Raw genomic sequence first — 24,876 nt, 5'->3', positions numbered from 1 at the left:
TAATATCATCTTCCAATAATAATCCCCGATTAATAGTACATCTTCTTGGTACTTGTGCTTTTTTGATCGTTGTTTTTAAAATGACTGCCGAGTGGTCTGCCAGATGTTCAGGGGCATGACTCACTTGTTTTGTGTTTTTACCTACTGTTGCACTAACTAAAAAGAAATCAATCCTTGACTTATGTCTCGATTTTTTGTTATGGAAAGTAAACTTCCCACCTATAGTTTTAGACTTATTAGCCATATCCTTCCAGATATCTGTTAGCCCTATATCGGACATTAATTGTGTTAATGCTTTCCTCATTTTTCGTGTACTTGATATAGCTCTATGTGATGTGGAGTCACTACTGGGGTTTAAGACCATATTAAAGTCACCTCCTAAGATAGTATAGTCATTAACATCTGTCAAATGGGATAAGGGTATGGGGTCGTCCAAATTAGGGCCGTAATAGCTTGCTAGGGTAATCCCTGATCAGTTGATTTTAAATTTAGCAACAGCCCATCTCTCTGTTGGGTCATCTATACTATCACTCAATATAGCACATGCCGTTTTTTTTAATTAATATAGCGACTCCCTTTGTTGTACACGCTTGATTAGTGCAAATGCAGTATTCGATCCATTTCTGTTTTTTTGAAATCGATGCCCATTCCTCTCTAAGTAGATGAGACTCCTGTATCAAGAAAACCTTACATTCTGATAGTCTCAAAAATTCCAAGATTCTTTCTCTTCTCCGAGGAACCCTCAAACCATTTACGTTCCATGTCATGATTGCCAAGTCATTTATTCTAATATTTTTAGACATTGTAATTCAAAAATAATCCAAATAATAAAAAAAGGCCAAAGATGTTGAAATCAGCAAATTTAAATGAGGATATATATTTTTTTATTTTTTCTCACATGCTCCCCCACCCTGTGCACTTATTCAAACCATTTTTTTAACTTTATTTTTAGTGGGTTGGGCCACCCCCCCCCCCCTCCCTTGGGGAAACCTCCCTTATTCTCTATTAGAGGCGTTCCTAAAAAAAAAAATGTTTTTAGGCTCTGTCTCTTGCATGACTTCCGAAACGCTTATCTAGAAGTGGAACTCTTTATCTGGTTTATAAAAGTATTCACCTCAACTGGATCTTTAAAAAAATGTATTTTATTGTTCCGCATAACTTTCAGTGAAGCGGGGAAGCGTACATTTACCATTGCACCAAGACTTTTTAGTTCCTGCATTAAATTTCCTAACTCCCATTGCCTTTCTTGTGTAATGTGGGAGATATCTGATCTCATACGGAATGTCTAATCAGCCTTTTTATACGTCCCTGCTTTTAGGCCCCCTGACAATATTTTTTCTTTTAGTGTGAATGATTTAAAATTCACCAGAATCTTCCTGGGATTTTTCTTTCCCGATTTTTTAAGATAGGGATCGCAATGAACTCTTTGAATGTCATCTTCGAGAGTTTTCTTGTCGATATCTGCATTGAATTCTGCCAAGAGATTGATAACAAATACTCTTATATCCTCGCCTTCTGAATTTTCGGGAACATTTAACAATCTGATGTTATTCCTTCTTGCTGCATTTTCCAAGGTCTCCAGTTTTTCTTTCAAGAATTTATCCTCCCCCCTTAATGCCTGAATATCTTGTGAGTTTTTCCCAACCTTTTTTGTTAAGTCCTCGACCGTTGCCTCCATGGCGCCGACTCTATCTGAGATAGCATTCATCTTAGCTTCAAGAGTTTCACAAGCTGATTGGATCTTTATTTGATTACTCTCAGAGACCGCAAACCTATCTCTGATCTCCATTAGCAGTGTATTTAGTAATCCTTCAGTGTGAGATGACCTCTCTTTCTCTCTGGGAAACATCCTTTACGACGCAACTTTTACCATGCAGTACCTTTACAACGCAGGATTTACAACGCAAGTCGTTACAACGACTTGCGCTGGAGGGTGCTGTAGGATAGGTAATAGTTTAATTTACTATCCAAAACCTTCCCTACTATCCACGGGGACTGGAGTTGGAATAGTAAATTAAACTATTCACTATCCAGCACCCCCCAACGCAAGTCGTTGTTACGACTTGCGTTGTAAAACCTGCGCTGTAAAGGCATGCGTGATAAAAGCATGCATTGTAACGACATACATCCTTCTCGCTTGATGCACCTGGAGAGTCTAGGAAGCCTGCAGAACTTGGTTTATCTAGTATAGCACTTGGTCCTTTTCCTGACGCTGTCACATTTGTGATGGGAGCAGCTAATAGCTGATTTTCTGAGACCCCGTTAGTCTCGCCAATCTCGCCAATCTCCTGTCCAAGTAATTCATATCTATTTTGTAGAGGTAAAGGTAGCGAAAGAGTCTCCATCTCCCTTAGCGTCTTATTTCTCGGAGATCGGGATAGGATTTGTTTTAGAAAAGGCGTGCCGCTTCCCACCTCCTCTGTTGGGTGTAGACCGGTAGGAGTAGTAACCTTTTTTTTTTCTCTGCGGGTTCTGCACCTTGGACCTTAAAAAAGGATCTTAACGATGGTGTCACTTTTGTACTGCTTTGTTTATTTTTAGTTTTTTTTAATCCTTTTTTTTAACTGGAGTACTGGTATTAGTACTGGTATTAGTGTTAAGAGTTTTTAGTTTTAGGGTCGGTACAGGTGCTTTTATTTTATTTTATTTTGAGATTGTCCCATAAGTAGCTATTTGTATAGGTGGAGGTTCTTGACTCGCCGCCTTAGGAAAAGAGCTATTCATCCCCCAGATGTCTCTACTCCTCAGGGTATATCTACTGATTTTATTTACCCCCGATTGTTGGCCCCCTTCCTTATCTTTAAGTGCCTCTATCTCCCTTCCCAGGTGCAATTTAGGCCCCCAATCTTTCCCCCTTCTCCTAACTGGGATCATTGATGTAATCCATGCATTGGGCTCAATCCAACAACCGTCTTGTTCAATTTCTTCTTTAAGTCCTTCTTTAAATCTTGATTTACTTTGAATTTTTGTTGGTGTTAATGTTGATGTATCCGGGGATGGGTCGACCTGGTTTGCCTTGAGGTATAAAAATAAATCAGATGGGGCAGAATTTCTTCGTAGGTTGACTGTGGCTGAGACGTTTCTCCTTTGTGCCGGACCTGCAGCAGCCTCTGACCAGCAAATTCTGCTGGGGGTCAAGCTCCGTCTTGCCGCCACCTCTGCACTTCTCAGGGTACCGAACACCGGTTACCCCTAGCTCACTTCCTCTGAGACTCTCTATATGAGGCTTGTCCATTAGTCCCCCTTATGAGGGGCTGGGTTCTTTTCTCAAGTCGCCTCAGTACTTTCACATATTCCACTATCCTTGGACTAAGTCCAGGTCTTATGTTCAACCAGGCTACTTCCTCCACCCCCTCCCGAAAGAAAAAGGAAAGATCGGGTACAAACCCCCCAGCTCACCGCATGCTCCAACTTCAGAGGGTCTCACGTCAGCTCTGCTCAGCTTGGCTTCCCTCCACAGCAACCTCAGTCTACGTTAGGCGTTATCTCCCCAAGTACTGCCTCCCAAGACGGGCGGCAGCAAAGCAGCGAAACGGCAATTGCCGGCGGCAGCGGGTAGGGCAATGATCGTGCGGCGGGGGAGGGGGGATACCAGCGGAGTGCCGACAGATCGCGGTATTCAGCGCCGACTCCGGAGGTCCAGAACCAAGGACCAAAACCAGGAACAAACTTAGTGGCATGCCCTACCCCGAGGCAGTGGGAGGCGGTCCAACGCCGGCTGCACGTGTGAGCGCAGGAGAGACCCGACCCCCGTAGCGTGATGCAAGGTCCAGGCGGGGCAGTGAATCAACTCCAAGAAACGGCAGCCTCACTCGGGCTGCAGAAGAAGGAAACGCGCAGCAAACTGAATCCGGTCACAACGTCTTCAATCCATATTCCGGTACAATCCTGCGTTTTCAGAGTTTCACATTTTCATTTTGAACTTCTGACTTTGTACATTCCTTATTCTCATTAATGCGTACTTCGAACCCCCACAACCATGTTCAATTTTCTGACTGTCAGAGCAGGGTTGAATTGACATTTAAGTAGCCTACATTTTTCATGGCTATTCATTTCTGTGATAATTTAAGTGGTAACCATGTACTCACTTCCACAATTAGATGATCAGTCTACAAGTAAGGACAGAGCACTATCAGTGGAGTTAATTAACCATGGATCTGCAGTTAGTAAAAAGAATTAGAACAAATTATTGATAGGTGAGATGACTGAACACCATAAGAAACTTAAATACATACTAAATGTTCAGATGTGCAGGTTGTAATGTGCTATTTATTACCATTGTTGAGCGTATGCACTAAAGGGGAAGTCTCAAGTGGCTCATGATACCTAAAAAAGTACTTACCCAAATTCAAGATGCATGCTTTAAATATGTTTAGTGAGGTAAAGTTACACTGAAGAAGCATTATGATTTTTAGCAGAGTTATGTCCCTATGCAAGTCCATGTAACATGTAGCCTGTAAGCAGTAAAGATTGTTTTATTTTTTGTTGTTTCACTTGCACTCTGATAACTTGGAATTTGACCTTAACGTTGCAGCAATAAATAATTGGTGTATTTGTATTGGTACAGTTCCTTTGCATTGTGTGTTATTGAGCCACATTTATTTTCACTAACATGTAACAATGTCACAACTGGAATCAATGAGGGGTTTTAAGTCAAAGTCTAACTTAATTACGCACTGTCCATTAAAGGATGACGCATAGTTCAAGGAGCATGGTTAAATACAATTATATTATTAGCAAAGAAATGCAGATAAAATTTCACAAATCAAAATGCAGAATAAACCATACTTTCTAATTTGTGTACTAAATGTGAAAGTGAACACTTTGTGCTTGTGAAAACATATTCTGATGAGTGGTTCCGAGGGTGCCATTCTTATACCCAGGTCCAGCTTGTGGGTGGGCGATGCCCACTTTGTCTAACCTTCCCTCTTTTCTGGGCTTGCTCCAATCTGTCTAGGATAACAATTTGTCAGTGACAGTCCGCCTCAGAAGTCAGGTAAGGGTTGGCCACAGCCCTCAAGCAACTTTTTTTTATTTTTTATTTTTATTAGATTTTCAGACAGGAACATGAATTGTAGCAACAGGTAACTTCAAGAAGCATGTTGTCAAGCTATCGTCACATTCTTTTCAATCCAAATTTTAAATCTTTGAGCTAAAGAGTGTCGTTATCGGTCTGAACATAATACAGACAATAATTTTCCTGTCCATCCCCCACTGTCCTGTCGGCTTCTCCCTGGCATATTACTCCTGCCCTTCTGGTAAATATCAATCCAGGCCATGTTCTCTGTCTTTTTCCCATGGGACCCAGATCATTCAAACTTAGGGGAGCATCGCCTCGCCTGGTAGATTGTCAGCTCTTCTGTACCAATCCATGTTGCCCTCCTTTTCCTGCAGAGACCACAGCCTTCCAGCCTCTCGGTATTTAATTAGATCTCTTTGTGCTACCATCAAGGCCACGTTACAGAAAAGGGATTCCCCCCCCCCCCGATACTTAGATACAACAGTTATTGGGTGAGCGTCAAGTGACTATGTGGTACATCAGAGAGTTAGCGACCCACTTTACCCATGTATTCTTGGGCTCACGAGCACTCACATACATGTATATGCGGGCACTTGTTTTGAGACCACGCTGTAGACCTTGATTGTTTTCAATTCTCCCCATCCGGAATAACTGCGTTCTAGTGTAGTATGCCCTGTGGAGCAGCTTCTGATGGATCAACAGGAAACCTGCCCTGATTGCTACCTCTCTCGAATAATGGCATGCCATCCTCCAGTCATCGTCTTCCGTTTTACTTAATTCTCCCTCCCATCTCTCTCAGCGCGTCTAATTATGGAAGGCTATTTTGCAGAATTGTGGAGTAGATTTGGCCAATCACATGGTCCGTCGGGCGGTAGGGGGAGGGGCACCACTTTATAGTCTAGCCGGGACTCCTCTGCTGATATTGAAGGAATTGGCTCCCTGTTAGTTCCAGTCCTCCGGCAATGGGATCACATCCCCAAGTTTGGAGATGCCCAATATATCCCTTGTTTTGTAGCACTCTATTGCCTGCAGATCGCTCAGCTGATCAGAGTCCCATAAAGGGGTCTCCAACCTTAGTTTGCTCCCCGCCCCCCAAAGGCCGGGTTGCCTGCCTCCAAACTTTCACAACAGTAGCTGTTGGTGGGGGCAGGGGAGTCGACCCCTTCCATCAAAAGAGCCGCCGTATTTATTACTCCTATAGCATGGGGAAGGCCCAGTCATTTATTGCTAACAACTGTGCAACCCAAGAGTACGGGTGGAGGTTCGGAAGTGCAATTCCTCCCTCTGCGGGCCATCCCTCCATCTGGTCATGGTAGCCAATGCAATTTTGGGCACCCCCATCCCACAGCAGCGGGCATGTCACCTCCCTCGCTCAGGGCTGGGTAGAGCATAAGGATTTTGAGGGGTTATAGTGTTCATGGATGGGTGGAGTTAAGGGCTGGTAAGGGATTTTAAGGTTCAGTTATAGGTAGCAGCTGGGGTGGTGAAGGTTTTTAGGGTCCAGGATGGGGAGGAATTTAGGGTGGTGAGGGGTTTTAACGTTTCAGGGATGGGGTTCGATATAGAAAGGGGTTTCTAGGGTCCAGAGAGGAGTAGTTTTGGGTGATGGAAAGTTCTTATGGGTAATGAATGGCTGGTGTTTAAGAGCGGAGAGGTTTTTTTGGGTTCAAGAATGGGTGGTGTTTGGGTGTGCTGAGGTGTTTTATGGTGGGATGTGTGGAGTTTAGGCATAGGAAAGGGAGTTTTGGTTTCAGGTTTGGGTGGAGGTAGGGATAGGAATAATTTTATGGTTCAGGGATGGTGGATGTTTGGGGTAGAAAGGGCTTTTAGGCTTCAGGGACAAGTGTAGTTTAGGTGTGGTGGGAGATTTTAGGGGGAAAAGATTGCTTGTGTTTATGGGTGGTGATGGGTCAGCCAGTTAAAAGCATCCAAAGTAATTCTTTGACAGTGTAAAAGATATAAATGTGAAAATATCACCTGAAGTATAATATATATATATATATATATCACTGAAATAAGTATCTCCCACAAAACGGTTTCTGAATGTAAGACCTAGAACCATTTTTTAAGCATTCAAAAGCAAATTTCGACTAATAAGACATTCCATCAATTGGTTTCTATGAAAAGGTAAATGCTATTCATTCTGAAAATTTTTATTAAAAAGCTTAGATGAAATTGTTGCTCAGTAATGGTACTCCATGAAATCGGTTTCCTGTGAATTCACATACAACCGAGTGGAAGAAGTATTCCTCTATCTGCTCACAAATTGAAGTTATCACTTTTTACGCGTTTTAAGTAACTTAGTGTTGGTGTATGGGAGAGATAGCCTTGCAGTAGTGAAAAATGACATTAGGAGTTTAATAATGTCAGACATGTAAAACTTAAGTATACTTGTCCTATGAGCTATGGGGTGACTTATAAGTATTAAAAAGGAAGATTTAGCCCTGGCAAAAGGTTTATTTTACTGGATCGAATACAGTTTTTAAATTACACTACAGGATGCAATGGCAGGCCTGAGATGTTCCACTGTGCTCCTTTTGTGGATAGCACAATGAGTGCTGTAACCCATTTGTAGCATTTAGTTTACAGGCCCTGGGTACATGTATTACCATGTACTGGTGACTCATAAGTAAATTAAACAGTCAAATCAGGTGTATATCAATTTTACTATGTTTTCAAGTAGAGCACTAGCAGTTGACCACTTATTTGCACGAGTAGAGTGCACAGAGCCGAAAAGCCAACAAAAACTGGATTAGTAAAGGAAGGCAAAAACCCTGCAGGGAGGGCCAAGTTAAAAAATAACTAAATGCATTCAGTGTAAAGAACATAACAAATTAAGCAGACGTTGAATTACATCACCATCCAATGGGATGCAAAAAATTAATATTAAGCCTTCGTATATTAGAATATTAGAATACTGTATTTAGTTTAAAATAAACACTTACTGATTATCACAAAGTCAATTAGAAAAGTATAAATGTGGTCGGTGTCCCCAGTGATCACATAGAAAATCAATGTAATTACAGGACAATTGCATTTGTGTATAAAAACCAAAAAACGACAATAGTCCAATCCAGGAAAGCTGGATATTAAATTCATCATGCTCAGTCATGGTTCAATATCAATGCATTAGAAACTAGTCTGTCAGTTGTGATGTCAACAACCCTTCAGCCTCTATTTTTTGCTTTGTGAGGTCAGCAGCAGGCCCATGAAGTTGAAGGATTCCTATATGAAGTTAGAAATCCCTTCTTATCTGTATTTGAGCTAGCCTTGGGGTATAACGAAGTACTTACTTGAATGTAAAGTGTGATTCCTTTATATTATTTCTGTGGGGGTAGGGTATCTAAAAATTGCATATTGAAGAACTTCATATCTGCAGTCAGTGAGTCACACTGGTGAAAAAGTAAAAGAAATTGGGAGGTGAGGGGGGGCATACTACTTCATGAAGTTGTAATTTGGCTTGCCTGACCAGTCAATGTTTTTTCACTACAATAGGGAATGAATCGTGAGTGCTTATTATAATACCAGTACTGGAAGAAACACATAAATGTATGGTTGTCTCAATGGAGGCCGATAGCTTCACCCAGAAATTGATTGTATGGTGGTAAAACAATGGTCTTTGTGACTCACATTAATTGCTCAAAATCTCAGGTTCTGGCTGGAGTGCCAAGTGACCACCACTGTTCAAACTGGTTATTGAATGATGGGTTCATCAGGTTTGGGCCAAGCATAAATTGTTGGCAGAGGTCAAAACGAGGCTTGGAGCACGACAATCACTGTCCACTGTAGAATAAAGGGCATGCACAGGTCAGGCACAAGCCAGCATCTACTTTTGCAAGTGGAGCCTACAGCGTAGAAGAAATACCACAAAAACATTTAAGTGCTATCTAAATGCAGGAACTGAATGAAAGCATTGCTTCTCCCCAAAAATAGTGTACAATATAACAGCTAGTAATATAAAAGTGATTTATGTGGAGTGAAAAAATGTATTTGAATTTCATAACATAAAAACCTTACTCATAATTCTGACACTAAAAAGAAAACCATATTACGACAAATATGTAAACAAAAGAAATCACATGAGCAGGTGAGGGAGCCCATAAGCAAGTTTGTGTGTGTGCGCATAGATATTCAATGAGAAAAAAGTTAGCCCCTTCCATGCGTCGGACGGCCCCCGTCTGACGTCACTGTGGGCATGTGCGTCGGGTGGCCATCCGATGTGCGCACACGTAGAATTCGCCTGCACAGCGGGGAAATGTGCGCCGAGACACCCGCGAAGAACACGAAGGGGATGTAAACAGAGGCGCAAGCAGTGACATTACCTCGCCTTGAAGATTTTCCTGAGGCATGTAGGCGGTTGGCTTTTTACCAGCGATACAATCTCTGTAAAGTGAGAGAGAGAGACGCTTTAATCAGAGCCAGCGTGCGATCTGCCTGACCCTAAAATGGCTCCTCTGACGGCCAAAATTAGTGATATCTCATCCCTGCGGCGCCACTAAAAACAAGAGATTACAGCGCTGCCAGCCTTCCCTACTAACCTCCACCGTCATTTGCTTCTTTCCCGCTTCTCCTGCAGCTAAGAATAATACCACGAGCTGACACCAATGATGCCTGGTTCCAAAATGGCGGCCGAATGTACAAGAGATCACGAGGAAAGTAGAGAGAAGTAGCACGCACCAAAGCTGCTCTCTACATCATACTGCCTCTACACTTTCAGCCAAAAATATGCATTGCTCATAGACACTACTCACAGTGTAAAATGAAATAGCAAATAAATGCGGTGCATTAAATAAATGCGGGCATCGACCGGCTCCTGCAGTCTGCATATTGGTCACTACATATTAGCCATTGTTAAGTCTCTGCGCGCCAAATAATCTCTGCAAGCAGAAACAAACAGCCTGAACCACCTTGAGTCTTAGCCACACTGTCATCGCAACGACCGCTAGAGTGCTGCATTCCTGTGGAAAACTGTAACGGGAACATTCGTAAAAGTCTTCCAACCTGAGGGTGGCGGTGAAGAGGGTAGGTAGAGTGCACCAAAGCCACTGCAAGCCACTACATAGCTATTGTGGTTGTTTTCTTTTTTACTTATGTAAGGTTTTTTCTTCCCTTAGAATATGATGAAATGACAGGTATGCTCTATCTCCAGTACAGGGTCAGTGTGAGTCTAAAATACTACAATTCAGTATTTGAGGGCAAGGGTGCACATCGCCTATACAGGCTGATTTATTCCCATAGCGACCACTAGATATGCTTAGGTCTCAAATTAAGAGTATTGCAGAAGACCTTAATATAGTCTCACTGAATGTAAAAAGGCTTAACCACCTAGTTAAACGTAGGAACATTTTCTACTATTTGGCAAAGACTAAGGGGGAAACAAAACTCTGAGGCGGACGTTGGTTTTAATAAATACAACTGGACCTCCCATATCTCCTGCTCACCAGCAGATCACAAGAAAAAAGGAGTCATTAACCTTACAACTAGGAAATCTAATATCACCACTGTCTCTCACACAAATGATGACGAAGGGAGGCTGTTAGTCACACGCATGAAAAGAGGGGATGATGCCATTCATGTTCTTAACATATATGGCCCTAACTCCGATGAGCCCAACTTCTGGGAAAAGATTTCAGATACGATCGAGAGCTTTCCTCAAGATGATCTCATCATAGTAGGCGGGGATTTAAATTAATCGTTAGACTCACTCATTGATCCTCAATCCAAATGCAGATACCAACCCACGTGTTCACACAAGGTTCTCAATAAAATTTGCTCTAGGTTCAATCCTATAGACTCTTGGCTCCTCCAACACCCAGACACAAGGGATTATACTTTCTATTCAGCCCTGCATAATTCCTACAGTAGGATCGACTACATTCTAATCTCAGGCGCATATACACATCTTATAGACCAAACAGATATAGCCCCTAAACTGGTATCGGACCACTCTTGCATTAACACCAAATTAGCAGGTACCCACTCCATTACTCCCCCTAAAAGTGGTGATTCAACGATGAGGTACTCTCTGACCCAGAAGACAAAGAACGGATCAAATCTGCTATTCAGAACTACATTAAATACAACGATCTCCCGGACACAGATACTTTCACACTGTGGGATGCACTAAAGGTGACTCTCAGGCGGGTCATCATTGGAATTAAGGCAAGGAATAATAAAAAACTGAATGTAGAACTAGATACACTGGAAAAGGAAATTAAACTCCTAGAAGCTACACATGCCGGGGCGTTATACAGTAAAGACACCCTTGATCAACTAGTTAAGAACAAATATGAATACAACACAATTGTGAGTAAATGGGCAGGTGTGTGGATCAGCAAATTCAAGTCACTCAAGCTCTGTGAAGGGAACAGAGCGGGCAAACTATTGGCCTCATATCTTAAACACAAGCAGCAACAATTCACTATTTCCTCGATTAAAGACTCCAATAATAGGATCCAAACAAAACAGAAAGAGACTTTACACCCCTTTCATTCATTCTATGAAGATCTATATAAAAGTAAACAAACAACAAATTCTGAAGAATGCATCAGGTACTTAGACTCCCTAAACCTTCCGAGATTGTCAGAGTCTGAGAAATCAGCGCTAGGGAAACCCATCTCTGATAAGGAACTAACTAACTCTATCAAATCCCTCAAAAATAATAAAGCCCCGGGCCCAGACAGCTTCTCAGCCTCCTTCTACAAGGCTTTGGTGAATGCCTTCAACCAACCTTATTAAAAGTATTCAATACCATAGCTTGAGAGGGACATATATCGACATCAATGAGAAAAGCCAATATTATTCTCATATTAAAGAAGGGAAAGACCCTCTTCTACTGAAAACTACAGGCCAATTTTACTGATTAATGTGGACTGTAAATTATACGCAAAAATCCTAGCCATGAGACTGAATATGGTCCTCCCGAAATTAATCAGTAATTCCCAGGTTGGCTTCCTCAAATACCGAATGTCGAATGAGAACACTAGGCTTCTGTGTCACATACTTGAGAAAGTAAGGCTGACGTCTACCCCCCTCTATTGCCACCACCCTGGGCGCTGAAAATGCGTTTGACAGGGTGTCGTGGTCATTCTTGAGACACTGTATGCTGTCCTTCAATCTAGGTGTTCCCTATATCGACATGGTTATGGCTATGTACTCAGATCCTACAGCCCGTATAGCGATCAATGGGTCCCTCTCGGATACCTTCACACTAGAACAAGGAACCAGGCAGGGTTGCCCTCTCTCCCCCTCCCTATTTCTCTTATCTCTAGAGCCATTAATCCAAGATATAAAGCACAATAACAAAATAAAAGTAGTAACTTTTGATGAAACTCAAGTGAAACTTTCAGCTTATGCAGACAATATTCTTATAGTCACGGAGGACCGAGCTCGTCTATTAATGCCCTGATGCATACCATAGAAACTTACTCAACCCACTCAGGGTATAAGTTAAACCGAGATAAATCTGAAGTTAAACTCCTAAACATCCATTGCACCAGGGAATTATGGGAGATTCAGGCCTTACATGGCAACCAGGATTTATCAAATATCTGGGGATAGAATTCGGAAGCACTATCTTGGAATCACTACAGAGAAATGAAGCTAACACCCTGGGGAAAATCAAAGCTCTCCTCGAGGTATGGTCCCCAAGATTCATCACATGATGGGGGAGGATTGAGAGCATTAAGATTATGATTACGCCCCTAGTGAACTATTTAATAACCTTGCTTCCCCTCATACTGTCAGAGGATTTCCATCACAAGTTAGATATCCTGCTCTCTAAATTTATATGGCAAGGGAAAAGAGCCAGAATGGGTCTAAAGAAACTCAGATTAGACAAATCAATGGGGGGGGGGGGGCAACCTAGCCGACTTCAAACTTTACCAAACAGCATTCTTAGTAAAACTGGGACCGTATTGGCTGGTTCCGCTGGAAAAGTATACCCCAGTTTGGCTGGAAATTAAAAAATCATTAATTAAAAACCTCGCCCCAGCAAGCCTTTTTACCTCAGACTTCACCAACGTCACGTGCTCAAAGTCCATATTCAAAAACACAAAGTCTGCACTAATGAAAGTGAATAAATTATTAGATATCAGCATTCGAGGATCTAACCTTGAGTCCCTCTGGGACAATCAGAAAATGTTATACAAAGGGAAGACACTACACAAGGAAATCTGGATTAACAGTGGTATATTTTTTCCATGCCAACTGTTCGATTCAGCTTACCCTCTAACCATCAAAGAAATACAAACTAGATATCATCTGGACCCCCTGGAGTTCTACAACTTCTTAAAATAAAGGCAGCATTAATGAAAGCTAAACTTTTGCCTTTAACACCCTCCCTGCAACAATACATGGCAAGGATAAATCGATTGGGACAGCAGGTTTCTTGGATCTAAAAATGAATCCGCCCACAACATTCTGCCCTCAATGAGAAGATCATATCCTTCTGGGAATCTCACTCCTCCTCCCCGATCTCAGAGGCTGACTGGTCCAAAACTTGGGGCTCAGTCTTGAGGAATAAAATCTCTCCAACCCTTTCCCAGACAAAGTTTTGGCTTCTAAATAAGGCCTACTGGACACCAGCCCGCTTACACTCACGCAAGATTCGAGAAGACCCTACCTGCTGGAACTACTTGGAAGAGATAGGTGACCTAGCCCACCTATTACTATTCTGCAAATGTGTGGTACCCTTTTGAGATAGAGTGATTGGCTTCATCTCTAATCTTTTCTCATGCACCCTCAATAGGGAACTATCCACGTTGACATTTGGCTTCCTCAGGGCAAATTCACTGAATGACAAAGACATGCCGCTTCTTGACCTACTCACCTACTCCTGACAGCGGCGACTAAGATCATTCTAAATAACTGGAAAGACACGCCAAAAGCATCTTTCAAATGCTGGTTGAACCGGGTCTCCAACGTAAGGGGTGCTGACAACATTGCTCTCCAGAACTCGACATGAAACCCCCCCCCCCCCCACATGTGGAATAGTCGATACTTCAAATCACACAAACCGCCATGAACCACATCTCCCGGCCTCCTCAATTAAATACTTAACTTTGATGCCCTCACTTTAGCTCATCGTACCCTAATTAGTCTATAAATACTGTCAAAGCATACCTTAGATCATTTGATACTTAACATTGGATATATACTCTGTTTTAATGTACTTCTTATTTCATTTATTTTCATAAGAATGTGTTTGTGTACTATATCGTTTGCAAGAGGTTATATATGGGGACATCCACAACCATACGTCTATTCCAACCAATGACTGTTATATTATCCACATCATAATTCCTGCCTTACCATAGTGTCACCCATGTTTATTCAGCATTGTATTATGTCTTTGTTTTCTTCATTTGCCCCTGCATATGTACTTATTGTGTGCTTTGATTTGTCTAAGAACAACCAATAAAAAATATATAAATTAAAAAAAGCTCATTTATAGGGCAACATTGTTTATTTTTAGCATAAACAATACCATTGAACTACACAAACATTAGAAATTGTTGATTTATATTTATAACACACATTTAACATTTTTGCAAATTCTTTGCATGATTAGAACTGCGCCTCCATGCAAAATGTTTTCAGCTCACTGAACACTTGCTAATACCTATAGCTCTCCCCTCTACCATGAACTAATTAATGATAAATTGTGATTTAAAATTTTAAAAGTGTTATGAAAGGTATGATATCATGTGGTTTAAGTAATGCAATATATAAAGGTTTAAGCAGTGCATGAAGGAGGACGGAGTTATAGTTATTGTTGAGTGTTTAGTGATCTGAGAACAGCGTGTATGGCGGTGCAGTAGTTGTAATCATGCAAAGGAGTTGCATGAATGTAAAATTTCCTAGCTTTAGTCACAGAAAGTTTCAATTCCAATAAGGACATGGAGGCAAGGATTATGCTTAACTTTTCTTCACTTTGATTAACAGCAGCTATAACATCTCAAAGAAAAATCTTCCTTTCTCATGAAACCTTGAGAAGTGTCATAATAGCGACATCATCCAATCGGAATGTCCTCCTGTCAGTATAGTCTTTTCACGGTCTTTATGCACCCTCTTTCTTCATGCGACCAACATTGTCAAGGAAACCATAATCACTTCTGTTTAGAAAATATTTCTCCCTGCAAGAAAGACATAAGGGGATCCTTTGTAATTGAATTTTTTCGATACCTCAGGGGCATCATAAGCATGTACATAGCAATCCCAATATCCAACTTCATAATTTCGCATCAGCCCAGCCCAGAGGCAAAACGATTCCCCACTCAAACTGTGATATCCAAATACCATACGACGTTCACATCTTCACCCCTTGTATCTCCAAACAGACTCAAAAGGGGTGGAGGGTGGGGGGAGGGGAATTTAGCTATGCTGGGTGGGAATAATTATTGTCTCTGTATCCTTAATAGAACTGAAACTTTCTGTTACTAATGCTAGAAAATTGACATTCTAAGTCCTGATCGGAGGCGAGGACTATGCAACTATCGCGGCCATATTATCCACTGGTTTGAAATAAAGCAACATTCTTCCGTTATAGCTTCATAAGTTTTAAGACATCTGGCCACACAGAGTTTAGGGCTAGCAGGAACAGCAGGGTACTCCACCACTCTAGAATTCGATTTAGTGTGTCTAGAAATGTGAAAGTAACTCCCTCAGGAGTAAATACCTACCTGTAGTATCCAGGGCCCATACATCAGAGGCCTGCTTACTTGAGAGAAAACACTGCAGCATGGCCAGCATAGCTGATATCTGTTATCCGGGTGACTGTATAGTAGCCTTGGACCTGCAGGACAAATGCTTTCATGTTCCGGTCCTGCAGTCCCACAGGCCGTTACCTGAGGTACATTGTCGGTAAGGAGGATTTTCTGTTTGCTGTGCTCCTCTTTGGCCTTACCAGTGGCACTCAAATGTTCATGAACTTTATGGAAATGGTTGCCGCCAATCTTTGGAAATTAAGGATACCAGTTTTTCCGTGATTTAATAACTCTTGATTAAAGCCAGGCTCACCACGCTCAGTCGTCAACCAACTTCAGACAACTGTAAACCAACTGATAACATTGCTGTTCTGAATCAACAAGCAGAAGTCACACCTGAATCCTTCGCAGAGGCTTACTTTTATAGGAGCTGTTCTGAACATGGTGCATTCCAGGGGCTTTCCTCTGTGGCAACAAATCTAGGACACTTGGGCTATGATCTCGATGTTTCACCCTCAGTCCTGGATCTTCTCAGCAGTGACTAGCAGCAACCCCTCACTCATCCCCTACTCAGAGCTGACTGTGTTGACAGATGCATCACTGTTGTGTCGGGGAGGCCATCTGGAAGAGGTGATGATCAGAGAGCTTTGGTTTCGAGAGGAAACTTAGCTCTACATAAATATGTTGGAGGTGTGTGTCATCAGTCTGGCGTTGAAGGCTTTCTTGCCGTCCGTCAACAGATGGCTGGTACAGATCCTCCTGGACAACTCCACACCATGTAAAAATGCAACAAAGTAGGAGAGTGAGGTACTGGGTCCTGCGCCTCTGGAGTTGGCTGGCGTGTCCGGGCAACTCCCTGATCGTGAACCACCTGGAGGATCATTAAAAACCTGGGTGAATGAGTACAGCTGGCGCCGCTTGGTGGATCACGAATGGCGGTTGCTTCCTGAGGTCGCGCATGGCATGTTTTGACAGTGGAGCAAACCCTGGCTGGAGCCCAGGGCTATTAAATGCCTTTCTGCCTCTGCCTCCCCTGCCAAAGACCATCAGCTTGACAATCAGCTTATTGGGGGGCTCTCAGGGGCAAAGAAAGACAAGATAGTGCAAAAACAGACTTTGTCAAGTTAGATCGGTCTCTGCATTCAGATCTGCTATGCACTACCCTTGGCAAGCGGAGTGCTTGTTCTTGATATCTTCCAAGCTGCGATGTGGGCGTTGGTGCACAGGTTAACAAATAACTTTTTCCTTGACAGCCAAGTCCAACAGGAAGGGAATTTTGCCTGTTCGATTATGCAGGTCTTTTTAGTTTCTGCCCAATCCATAGACCTTCCTCCTTTGGGAAGTACTGCTTTGATATCTATTCTAAAGGTGAGAAATCTGTGACTAGAAGAATCCATCAGAGGAATAAAATACTTATCTTTCGTAAGCTCTTTCTGGTGGATAATCTAACCGCATATTCCGCACTGCCCCCCCATCTCCCCTTTCTGTGGACTGTCCTGTTTTAGCATCTGAAAAGGTCCCAAATTAGAGATCAGCACACTAGTACCTCCAATTGTTTTGTGCTCCTGGTCTGAGGGTGCTGTAAGAGCCTAGCAATAAACTGATGGTGAACAGGATTGCATTCTGGGGTGGAACAAAGTCAGTACGGAGCTGCAGTTCACAGGAGTATTGCTGTGAAAACTTCAGATCCAGTCTAGCACCTAGGAAATATTTTAAAGGTGAGGAATCTGTGGTAGATAGAGTCTCCACTAGAAAGGGCTTAACTGAAGATAAGGAACTTGTTTGTCTTCTCTGACAGGAATCCCTTTAAAGGTTCCATTAAATGCTGGAAGAGATAGATTGATATCTTCTTCTTCTTATAAACAGACTCCACATTTTGTTTTCTGTCTTAACAATATCCAAGGGATCTTCAGTTTCACATACCAATAATGCAAGGAATCAATAACATTCTGTGATCTGATAATAAATAAACATGTGAAGGGTACACTAGTGATCTCCCTTCTATAGAAAGCCAACTGAAAAAAGAGCCAGAGCATTCTTCCTAAAGCACAATGGGTGGCTTCCTTTGAGCTAGTTCTTAAGGCTGCATCATACCTCCATATTTAAATTAGTCTATTGTTGGGAAACTAGAATCTTATTACAACTTCTAATTGACAGAAGCTCCCCCGAAAAATATAAAAGTAGCAATGAAATGAGTATCGTTCTCCCCTAGAGAACAGCCCCTGACCTCTAAGCTGAAAACAAGCAGTGAAACACTTGTGTGTCACCACATATTGCTCTCGCACCAGTAAAGTGATGCAAACTATTGAAAAAACATTGGCCTACTAAATAGGCAAGGAATCTCACAAAGAATTCCCATTTTCTCTTACAAATAGAGGAACAGCATCAAATATTGTACACTCTGATAGCTGTTGCATGGATGGGCCAAATACATTAAGTAAGTCCTGGGGTCTGTCAGAAATTACAGGACATTATGGAGGTAGGAACTGTGTGGTGTGTAATTTCACTTTCGGACAGATACATGTAATAGCAGATTCCTCACCAAGGTCCTCCAGTTGGAGGGAGGTCCAGTATCGACACCATCTCTGCCTCTTAGACCCACATCGGGTTCAGCACCGACTTCAGCTCCATCCCATGCACCGGTTCCTCTCACATCAACGCTGATGTTGACACAGCATGAAGTTGTACAGCCCATAGTGCATTCTTGCTTAGAACAGAAGTCACGCCCGGCCTGGCCACTGAGCAGCATGCAGTCCCTCAAATCATTGCAGAGCTCAGACATTACACAACCTTTTTGGCATGGATTTAGACTATGATAACAGAGATGACTATGTTCCCCAATATGATGAAGAAAACCGGTATGAAGAGCTTCAGGGTGCCAGTGGGATGGACACTTCAGCAGATACGCACCTTGTGTTCCCTCCGCTTTCTGCTCTCACAAGGCTCTTTCATCAGCAATTTCACACTCTCCAGGATTATGGTAGAGGCTATCCATTTTGCCAGCATCACACTTCTCTTCTAGCCATGCAGGTCTTTTAGCCCTTTTGTGTTCAAGACAACGGGACAGCTGAGACAACATTCAGCTCAGTCCCTGCTCCTCTAGCAGCGGCAAAACCAATGTAATATGTCTTTATTGGCACACAGCCACCCTATCTGAGGCAGGATCTTTAATTTCCCCCAAGTGTGGCAGGCCATCACTACAGACAAGTGGGTCCTCCCAATTGTCAGTCGGGGCTATGCCCTTTCTTTCCTTTCTATAGTGCTACACCTTCCATTGCCCTTAAGGCAGATGACTGAGGACCATCTGCCCATCTTATGTCAGGAAGTGCAGCCCTTTTGGCAAAACGGGCAATAGAGATGGATCCTGCCTCAGAAGTTGGAACTGGTTGTTACTCCTGCTATTTCCTTGTGCTGAAGAAGGACAGGGGCCTTCCTTCTATTTTAGGCCTTCGTCCCCTTAAAACCGTCTGTGGAAGGATAGATTCAAGATGCTGACCATATCCAAGGTCATATATACACTGTACCTTGGAGACTGGATGGTAGTGTTTGACCTGCTGGACCCTTATTTTCACATTCCTGTCCTGCAAGCCCCCAGGCGTTACCTGCGTTTCACGATGGACAAGGAGCAGTTTATTTGCAGTTCTCCCCTTTGGCCTCACCAGTGCCTCACAGGTGTTCACAAAATTGATGGCTGTGGTCGCAGCATCCCTTTGGAGGTCAGGGGTAGCCTTAATGACAGGCTGCTAAAGGCGGGCTTGCCTCATGCAGGCATCACCCCCTTCAAACGATGGCAAACCTTTTCACATCGTTGGGGTGCATCATCAATGTGCCAAAGTCAGACCTGACTCCTTTGCAGACACTCCTGTTCTCCTATTGCCAGATCAGCCTTCGTTATTCAACTCACCTGTTTTGATGAGATTTTTGAAAGGTTTACAGCATATGTTTCCTTTGTGATGCTCCAGTGGCACTTGAACTTTAACCTCATTCTCTTAACGTGCACCCATTTCGATCCGCTGTACAGTTGTCCCTTCAGACCTTTAAGACAGTCTTTCTCATTGTCATAACATCAGCTAGATTTGTGAGTGAGCTTCAGTCTCTTTCTGTCAATCTACGGTAAACCACCTTGTTCCCAGATAAGTTGGTTTTTGAAGACCAGAGCTCCATTTCTCCCAGAAGTCATTACTCATTTTCATGTCAAGGAGGCTATCGTCCTTCTGTCATTCTTTGCTCCACTTCATCCCTCTAAAGAGGAAGAGAGACTCCATTGTTTAGATCTTGAAAGAACTTTAAGATTCTTATCAATCTTACCGAGGGACATTGAGAGGACAGGCAGTTATTTGTGGAGCTTTCTGAAACAAAGCACAGCAAGGGAGTGCAAAAACGGATCATTGCTCAATGCATTATTCTCTGCATAAAGATATGCTACACATTGGGGAAGAAGCAGCCCCCAGAAGGCTTGCGAGTTCATTCCAGCAGGGCCAAAGCTGCTTTGACTGCGTTAGCATGTGGAGTGCCTTTCTTGAACATCTGTTAAGCAGCAACATGGGCATTGTTACACACGGTCACAAAGCACTAATGCCTCAACCGTCCGGTCAATCGATGAGAGTAGGCATTTTACCTGCTCTGATCTGCAGGAAGTTTTCGTCTTAGCCAGTTCACTAACCCACCACCTTGTGAGGTGTTCACAAGATGAAGAAGCTGCAATTATATCCATCAAAAGAACAAGTTACCTACCTTCGGTAATGACCTTTCTGGTGGCTTCTCTATCTAACTGCAAATTCCTCATTGACCCCACATCACTGTTCTGTGAAATGGGCTCTTTTTTCATCTAGTAATGTTCCAAGTCTAGAGATCTGGTAATGCAAATCTGCAAATGGGCTCCTCAGTGAGGGCACTAACAGCTTAGAAAGCAGCTAACATCCGCGCGCATGGGTGGTGCTTACATGTCATTCCGTTTGTCACTTAAGGAGTACAACAACATTTGTGCAGAGCTACACAAAGCTTGTCTGTGCACAGAACTGCTTTAAAAGTTTCTGGATCCAGTTTGGCACCTGGTGAGGCTCCCGCAGTTAGAGTGAGTATCCACCAGAAAGATTGTCCCTGAAGGCAAGTATCTTGTTCTTTAGTACCGAGATGTTGTTCCACAACCAAGTCAAATATGACCTCTTAACATTCAGCAACTGCAACTCTACTAATGTTCTATATTGTATTTGGTCTCCTTGTGAATTCATTTATGAATTAATAATAACCCAACAAGTGAAAGCAAGAATCTCCCAACATTGTAGTCAAATATGTGATAGGGTAACACTTGTCTCAATGATCACTCTTTCATTGAAAAAGGCTACACAGGAAATGACTTCAAGTGGCTAGTTATCCAAATGGCGAAAAGACCACCTAGATGTGGTGACTCTTGAGTTCATTCTGCAAAGACTGGAATGGAAATGGATACAGCAAATGTCACATTCATGACATTTGCTTTTCCTATATACACAGGGCTATATATACGCAAAATATATATATGTATATACTTAAATATGTTGTTACATTGCCTTCGTTACATATGCATGACATTTGCTGTTCCTTTATAGACATGACTGTATACTGGAATTTCTTAAAATTACCTAGAATGTGGAGTTGGTATTCACAAGTTAGGCTTTTATTTTATTAAATTCATATTTATTTTTTTTCAACTCTTTCCAGTCATATGTAACCTAAGTATACTCTTTTAAATTGCAGGCCTCTTTTCTTTGCAAAACAATATATTTATTCAGTAAACGAAAACTCCCAACGGCAACTGACCAAAGTTTCAGCACCTCAATCCCTGTCTAAAAGCAATAAATATCCTGTGCATCCACTTCCTGAGCTTGCCACAGTTAAGCTCAACTGGTATCCAGAGAAACAAATTCTATTGATTAAAAAGAAGGTGTACCAGGGATGGAGTCAGTCATCAAATCAGTCCAGCAGTTTCCTTTATTGTAGAAAGTTTCTAAAAAATGGACATCAGCCAACACGTTTCGTTCCCATGAAGGAACTTCATCAGGGCTTAAAAATGTAATTTGAAGACTAGTGTCTTTTCACTGATATGTAACCACTCAGAGGAAATACCCTCTCAAGCATAAGTCCACAATAAACCGACCCAATCTCCTGACAAATCAGGTGGGAGTATATTTCTTCATTCATTGTGGGGATCACCTAAATTTACAACGGTTGTGAATGGAGATAGCACCTTTGTGTATTATTTGTGCTATTTTCTCTGTACTCCAGGTCTCCCTGGGTAGCTTAATTGCTTGCTTCTACTTGATTTGCAGAGTACACATCCTCCATTCTACAGTGGACAGTGATGGTCACTCCACCGGCCTCACTTTGAGCTCTAGCAGCCATTTATGTCTGGGGCAAACCTGAAGCACCCCCCCATTCGATTTTCAGGTTGGTCAGTGATAGTCTCTCTATTCTTCCACTAGCGGCATGGAAGTTTTGATCAATTTAATGGGGTCAAGGACAAAAACTATTGCTTCTCTCCACTATACCTCCTTCTATGGCTCCATTGAGACACCCATACTCTTATGCATTTTTTCTGGTGCAGTTATGATGATGAACACACACAATCAATTCCTTGTTTTAGTGAAAAAACATTCACTGTTCAAACAAGTCAAGTCGTAGGACTGGCACTTTTTATACTCGCTCTCTTCTTCACACGTAGCCAGTGGAGGGCTTTAAGAGTGTGTGATATGGTTGTAGCTGTTTGGGCCAAAAAGTAGACGTGCTGCATCATTTTCAACACTGACATTTGGTGATTGATTTGTTGGGCCCATATACAAGGTGTTTTAGTAGCCAAGGCAGGTGATCACAATGGCAAGGGTAATTTAAGTATTGTTTTTAGAAGTGGAAGAGGACAGTGCATCTCGTAACAGATGACTTATGAAAAGATTTATTGACAGCATTTATTTTCGGTTTTAAAGAGAGCTCGCTATAGAACATAACACCCAGTTTACAGACTTTAAGCAATGGTTGTGAAAGGGAACTTAGATGTAACTTTTGTGCCGACTTTATTTTGGATGTTCTACATTGTTTTGACAATTTGCACTCTTGACCTACTTTTCATTTGCAACAGGTTTTCAGCTCTGAAGGTTCTTGGCTCTGCGTCAGCGAGGCATTACAGATATTTGGAGGATTGGGGTACATGAAAGACTATCCATACGAGCGCTATCTCCGGGACAGCAGAATCCTCCTTATCTTTGAAGTAAGTGTGGAAACGTATTTTGGGACTGAATTGATTTATGAATCCTTCAAGATAAAAAAAATTATGAAGGGTTTCATTAGTTTCATTACAGAGTACTCTCACTTACTGAAACAATGGTCCCTTATCCAAACAAGAAGTGGAGTCTGTTGGAACGAGAGGAAAAGAGGCGCAATCAACATTTGCACCCTCCGTATCTAAGCGCTAAGAACATCAAAGGCAAATGTGACCGGTCTTGGGGAGGTTAGATAGGCAGTCATTCACAGGAAATTACCCATTTTTTGGGAACCCTCTGGTCATGTTGTGTCTCACAATATGAATAGGACCAAGGAGAGTCACAATTTGTCCTGCTTCATCATTGGCCAGGCCACATTCACCAGAGGAAGTTCTAGTGGTGAATGAGCTCCTCTGATATAAATTATATAAAGAAAGATATCCTTTCTCAAATAGCATGAAAATTACACTGTGCACTATATTAAACTTTCCAAGTGACGTGTTAGCTTGGCAAACCTCCCTTAGATAAAAAAGAAAAAAATCAGTGAAATGTTCCTGTTCAACATCAATACAGTCCGTATTATTGTAACAACACACAAGAAAATATAAGGGCATCACAAATCTTTATCTTTAACCGCAGGCGGCAAAAATTCCAGGGTATCCCAGTGATAGGGAGAGACTAGACTGGGAGACTTATTGCCACACTCCTTCTTTGTCCTCAAAAGATGAGAATGACCTCCTTTTGGAGAATTGGGACGACTACTTAGGTAATTTAGGGCCCAACTTCCTATCATTCTTCCTAAGTGCTTAGACACTTGCTGCTGATAGGCGGGAATATTTCCGATCAGTTAACCTTTTATACAAAACTCATGCTCCATATATAATACCGATTTTATTTATGATAAAGTATGTTTTAGTATCACCTCATCATTTGTTTCAAGTAATGTGCACCAATAATCCAGGCTGCTACTTCACACTAAAAATTGAATACGCTTGAATTTCAGTTTATGTGGACTCTCATTCATCTAATCTTTCCTTTTCGAATGACTTTGTCGCCATTGTTTCATAAATCTGTGTAGATGAGCTCTATAAAATAAAGGTACTTTCTGATGAATGCTTCTAACTGCAGAATGCTCAAGGTATAATATTCCCCCGGTGTATGCAAATTTACCAGCGATGCTCCTGTGCATCTGTAGGTGGCTTGGTCAAGTGACATAGCAAATCTGTACAGAAGCCCCACATGTGTGCACTGATGTCATTCTTTTCTTTGCACGCCCTCCAGCATAGATCTGGAGCTCTGCATCCATCTTTGTCAGGCTTCTAAATACTCCACAGTTCTTAAAAATGTACTGACTGTGGCGATCCTGCCTACATCAGCCAGCCGAGGTGAAATACAGCAATCCCCGACCTCTCAAAATCTATCTCCATCACTTTTGTGAACACACAAGGAGCACTCGTGAGGCTGAACGGGAGCACTGCAAACTGGAAATGTTCCTGGCCAATCCTGAACTGCAGATAGTGCCTGTGGGAGTGCAATTTTTTTAAATCTCCCTCACATGAGAATATGTGTTAGATTTGGCACCAGTGGAGAACTCACAGACCAGATCAACCTTTGTTATTCAATTAATCTATTGTGAGGGGAATTTTTAAAGGTTTACAGCATATGTTTCCACCAAAATCCTTTGTGAAGCCCCAGTGGCACTTGAACTTAGTACTAATTCTCTTAATGTGCACCCATTTTGATCTGCTGCACAGTTGTTCCTTCAGACGTCTGACCTTGAAGACAGTATTTTTCATTGTCATAGTATCAGCTAGATTTGTGAGTGAGCTTCCGGTTCTTTCCATCAATCTACTGTATACCACATTCTTCCTGGATAAGTTGGTTTTGAAGACCTGAGCTTCATTTCTCCTGGAAGTAA

The 24,876-nt window shown here is 42.1% G+C and overlaps 1 protein-coding gene across 1 annotated transcript in view; it reads left to right on the top strand.

Moving 5' to 3' along the window:
- Positions 1-24,876, top strand: part of ACAD9 (acyl-CoA dehydrogenase family member 9) — a 360,785-nt gene that overhangs the window by 166,454 nt on the left and 169,455 nt on the right. The window contains exon 12 of the mRNA XM_078661437.1: positions 22,838-22,966. Coding sequence (XP_078517563.1) covers positions 22,838-22,966 — 129 coding nt within the window. The remainder of the gene's footprint in view (positions 1-22,837; positions 22,967-24,876) is intronic.

The sequence above is a fragment of the Lissotriton helveticus genome, chromosome 9 (genome assembly GCF_964261635.1).
Source record: "Lissotriton helveticus chromosome 9, aLisHel1.1, whole genome shotgun sequence".
NCBI classification, from domain to species: domain Eukaryota; kingdom Metazoa; phylum Chordata; class Amphibia; order Caudata; family Salamandridae; genus Lissotriton; species Lissotriton helveticus.
Note: the sequence above shows the minus strand (reverse complement) of the source record. Positions and strands in the feature narration are given on the sequence as shown.